Here is a 4,613-nt window from a genome sequence, read left to right as displayed (position 1 = left end):
AGAGAGAGAGAGAGAGAGAGAGAGAGAGAGAGAGAAATGGTCAACCCTTTTGGGATTTGAGGCATGGCTCAGTTGGTAAAGCACCAGCCAATGAGCAAATCATCAAGTTCCAATCTTGGTCCCAGAACAAAAGAAGGAAAAGAAAAAGAGAAAGAAAAAACAAGAAACATTCTCCTGGAGTGTTGTTCCCTCTTACCTCTATTAAGTTAGGCTAAGTAATGACAGAAATTACTGCACTATGGCCTAAAAAAAAAATCTGTATCTATAGAACAAAATAGAGTTAACAAATAATCTAGATACACTACCACAAATCAGCTTAGAATGTCTCAGATGACAAAACCGGCTGAATAGTGAAATGGTAAACCTACACGGTGTAACAAGAGTGAAAACTGACATGAAGTCTATTTACTTAAGTAACAGGCCTCTCTAACTTCACACAGACATAGACAAAATTCAGCGTGGTAGTGTCTTTCAAGGACTAAGACAAAGAAAGAAAATACAGCAGTATGCACATATGTGTTTGTGTGGGTTAAACTAATACCTAATTCCATAGAAGAAATCATAAGGTATGAACCTACTCTATTCCCTCAGAGATGCTGGGAATAGTCAAATGCTTGAGGACTTATACTATATCTTCTGAATAAAGCTATCTTTAAGAAAGGAAACCAGGGCTGGGAAGGTGGCTCAGTGGTAGAGCGCTTGCCTTGCATGCCTGAGGCCCTGGGTTCGATTCCTCAGCACCACATAAGAAAAAAGCCGGAAGTGGCGCTGTGGCTCAAGTGGTAGAGCGCTAGCCTTGAGCTGAAGAGCTGAGGGACAGCGCCCAGACCCAGAGTTCAGGCCCCACAACTGGACCCAAAAAAAAAAAAAAAAGGAAACCAGAGGAGACACATACTAGAAAGTACCAAATGCAAGAAGGGACAAAAAAAAATAGACACAAAACAGAGAAAAAATTATACACAATTCTGACAGAATCTGACATAGAGGTAAGTTGTCATAGCTTGAGTTCAGAGGTACGCAGGTCACAAGGGGCCACATAGTCATCTGTCTCTCATCATCCAAGGCTCAGAAGTCTTAAGAGGTTCGGACACAAAGTGAGAAAAGCAAAGTCACAATGAAGATGTTGTCTTAACATACAGAAGGAAATAACCAATCCACTGACCTAGGCATATATTTGCTTGTTTTACGCCAGGAAAATCCATCTACTGCTCGAGGATGAGCCAGATATACAAAAGAAAAGTCAATTTCTCCTTGGGATTGTTTTTCTGAACTTCTATCTGGAGAGGTAACAGCTGTCCGCCAGTTTTCTACATTATACCAAACTTTTAAGAGACAGTCATCCTAAGGGAAAACAAAAACAAAAATATCCAGATCAGAATTAAACCTAAAGTCAAACAGCAGGCTGGGCACAATGATGTATGCTTGTAATCCCAGCACTCAGATGAGGAAAGCAGGAGGGGATCAGCAGTTTAAGCCCAGCAGAGGCTACATGGTGAATTCCAGGCCAACTTGGACTATGTGGCAAGACCTGTCTCAAAAAACAAACAACAACAACAAAAAATAAACCAACAAAACCAAAGTCAAATAGCAAAAGTGTGATTCTTCTCAACAGCAAGAGGTTGGGGACAAGAAAAAGGGTTGGGCATAAAAAAATGAGAAGATGTATGATTATGGTACTTTTAAATCAGCATTACTTAATTTTGCTTTGAGAATCAAAATGAATGAATATATGTATTTTGTGTTCCAAATACAATATTTTCTAATTAGCACATAGTATGGAAAATACAGTTTTAAGAAAGACTGAAAGATGAAAGAGTTTATTTTCCCTTAAGTCAAATATCAAAGAAGAAAGCCACAACAGCAACAGAGTTATAGATATATCTAATTCCTGAAAAGGCTATTTTGTGAATTATCATCACTCCTATATAGGAAGATAAGACAAAGGAAGACAAGTACTAGGTACTGCTTTTAAATTATAATTGAGTTTCCATCTGTAAAGTCAATCAGAATACAGCTTCACTGCTTTCTAAAAAAATAAATAAATAACAAAAAGAAAACCTTGAAGGGTTAGAGTATCTCATACTGTTTGCAGAAGGCTTTGAGCCATGAGAACTCTTAATTTGAGACCACTAAAAGTTCACAAACTGCTCTGTGAACCAATGATTAAAAAGAAAATGATTTCAAGGAATTAAAGTATTCTGAAACCAACAATTATTAACAAGGTATATGAAGTGAAAAATGTTCACAAATATCTCTGTAGCAAGCTTAGAAAGTCTTACATTTTAAATGCAGCCTTCTACACAGGTCAGCTATAAAGTAATATAAATAGGAGCCACAACTTCTTGGTTACATACTATAGTTGCTTTGTATGTACTGTCTAAATTCACCCAATAATTAGTAATCTATAAGGTAGGTGATATTACCCTAATTTTACATGAGAGCAGAAATAGGCTCAAAGCGACTAACTATCCTGTGACCATGATAAAGCTGATGTAGTTATACCTTGACCAGCCTTTAGGCCTAAGCTATTTTTCCATTATATCATACAGCCTTTAACACTGCAATATCTAGCTGCTCTTTTCTATTTAACATTTTCAGTAGAAAATAATGTTTTCAAGTGCAATAAAAGGATGAAGCTGGCTAATGTAGTTACATTTTTTAAATAAAGTATAAACACATAATTTGACAGTAGTATTTTCACAATTTACCTTCCCAGCAGTGGCAAAAAATTCTCCATCTGGTGAGAATTTCATCAAATGAACTTGTGAAGCAGTTCTGTAAATTAAACAGATAAGGAATGATTTGCAAGAAAAATCAGTTCAAAAATTCAATGGTCTTGAAATTATGCTTCAGTAATTTCTTTCAACAGAAAAAAATCGTGATAAGTTTCACAGCCTAGGCTGTCTCTAAACTCCCAGAAGCAAGTTGTCCTCCAGCCTCAGCCTCCCAATTAGCCAGAACTGAAAGTAAGCCACTCTCAGCCGGTGCTGAGGACCGAATTAACTAAGCACATGCTCTATCACAGAACAACATTCCAGTTCCCAAAATCCTACACCTTTTTTAAACAGGATCTTCCTATGTAGCTCATGCTGGCCTCGAACTCATGGTCCTCCTGTCTCATACACTGAGAAATACACGCCACCAAGCCCAGCCAAGGCCACCCCTCATTTTTTTTTTTTTTCTGGTCCTGGGGCTTGAACACAGGGGCCTAGACTCTGTTCCTCAGCCTGTCTGTACTCAAGACTAGCACTTGAGCCACAGCACCATTCTGGCTTTTTCTCTTTATGTGGTACTGAGGAAGTGAACCCAGAGTTCCAAGCATGCTAGGTAAGGACTCTACTGCTAAGCCACATTCCCAGCCCACTCCTCACTTTTAGGCAAACTTCATAAGTGTTTAGCCAGATAAATTTTAAGTATTAAAAAAAACTATATCCTAAGCCAAGCGCCAGTAGCTCATACCTGTAATCCTGGCTACTAAGGAAGCTGAGATCTGAGGATCAAGGTTCAAAGCCAGCCTGGGCAAGAAAGTCTGTGAAATTCTTATCTCCAATAAACCACGCAGAAAACCAGAAGTGGCACTGTGGCTCAAGTGATAGAGCACTAGCGTTGAGCTGAAGAGCTCAGGGACAGTGCCCAGACCCAGAGTTCAAGCCCCATCCATGACTGACCAAAAAAAATCTTTACAGCCTTATAGTGCAAGAATAAAATTCTTTCATTCTTAAATCTGGAAATGGAATTTCCAGAGCCATGGATCCCTATATTGTAATACCATTTTAAGAGAACAAACTAGTATGAATTTCAGTTTCAACTGGGAAATGTTACCTATCCACTGATAAAGGACTTAGAGCAATCATGTTCTCAACTGGCTACCTTCACCTACCTGCTGGGCATACATTTGCCTTTCCTCTAAAAGGAACATTGGCTCATCACCCTACAATGCCCTCCTTCTCACTGCAGCACATATAGTGATGTCAAAGCATTTCACTGTTACTGCTTTTTCTTTATCCAAGTTCATACTTAGATGAATCTTTACTAAACCTATTAGCAAAACAGGTCAAAGAGGAACGTCATATCATTTCAAATTAATTTTTTTTCTCTTTGACTTAAAAAATATATATGGTTGGTAGGCACCAGTGGCTCATACCTGTAATCGTCATTACTCAGGAGACTAAAATCTGAGGATCCTATTTGAAGCCAGCATCAACAGAAAAGCCCACAAGACTCTTAGCTCCAATTAACCACCAAAAAAACCCCGAAGTAGAGCCGTGGCTCAAGTGGAAGAGCACTGACCTTAAGCATAGTACACAGGCCCTGAGTTCAAGCCCCAGGACTGGCACAAAATAAAAAGTGTGTGTGTGTGTGTGTGTGTGTGTATCTTTTTGGAACATGAGAAATGGTTTAAAAGAAAAGACATATCACAGACTTTTTCAAAATAAGCTAGGTTTTATACAAATAAAGTATATTTATAAAATAACAAAACTATTGTTTTTTTTTGGGGGGGGGTCCAGTTGTGGAGCCTGTGCTCTGGGCCTGGGCGCTGTCCCTCAGCTCTTCAGCTCAAGGCTAGCGCTCTACCACTTGAGCCACAGCGCCACTTCCGGCTTTTTTCTTTT

At 38.9% G+C, this 4,613-nt stretch overlaps 1 protein-coding gene across 1 annotated transcript in view; it reads right to left on the bottom strand.

Moving 5' to 3' along the window:
- Dmxl1 (Dmx-like 1) overlaps window positions 1-4,613 on the bottom strand; it is a 114,541-nt gene that overhangs the window by 105,934 nt on the left and 3,994 nt on the right. The window contains exons 5-6 of the mRNA XM_013016020.1: window positions 2,709-2,775; window positions 1,163-1,341 (exon numbers count right to left, since the gene is read on the bottom strand). Coding sequence (XP_012871474.1) covers window positions 1,163-1,341; window positions 2,709-2,753 — 224 coding nt within the window. The 5' untranslated portion in view covers window positions 2,754-2,775. The remainder of the gene's footprint in view (window positions 1-1,162; window positions 1,342-2,708; window positions 2,776-4,613) is intronic.

The sequence above is a fragment of the Dipodomys ordii genome, unplaced genomic scaffold (genome assembly GCF_000151885.1).
Source record: "Dipodomys ordii isolate 6190 unplaced genomic scaffold, Dord_2.0 Scaffold29, whole genome shotgun sequence".
NCBI classification, from domain to species: Eukaryota; Metazoa; Chordata; class Mammalia; order Rodentia; family Heteromyidae; genus Dipodomys; species Dipodomys ordii.
The sequence above is the reverse complement of the archived record's forward strand: the minus strand, read 5'-3'. Positions and strand labels throughout refer to the sequence as shown.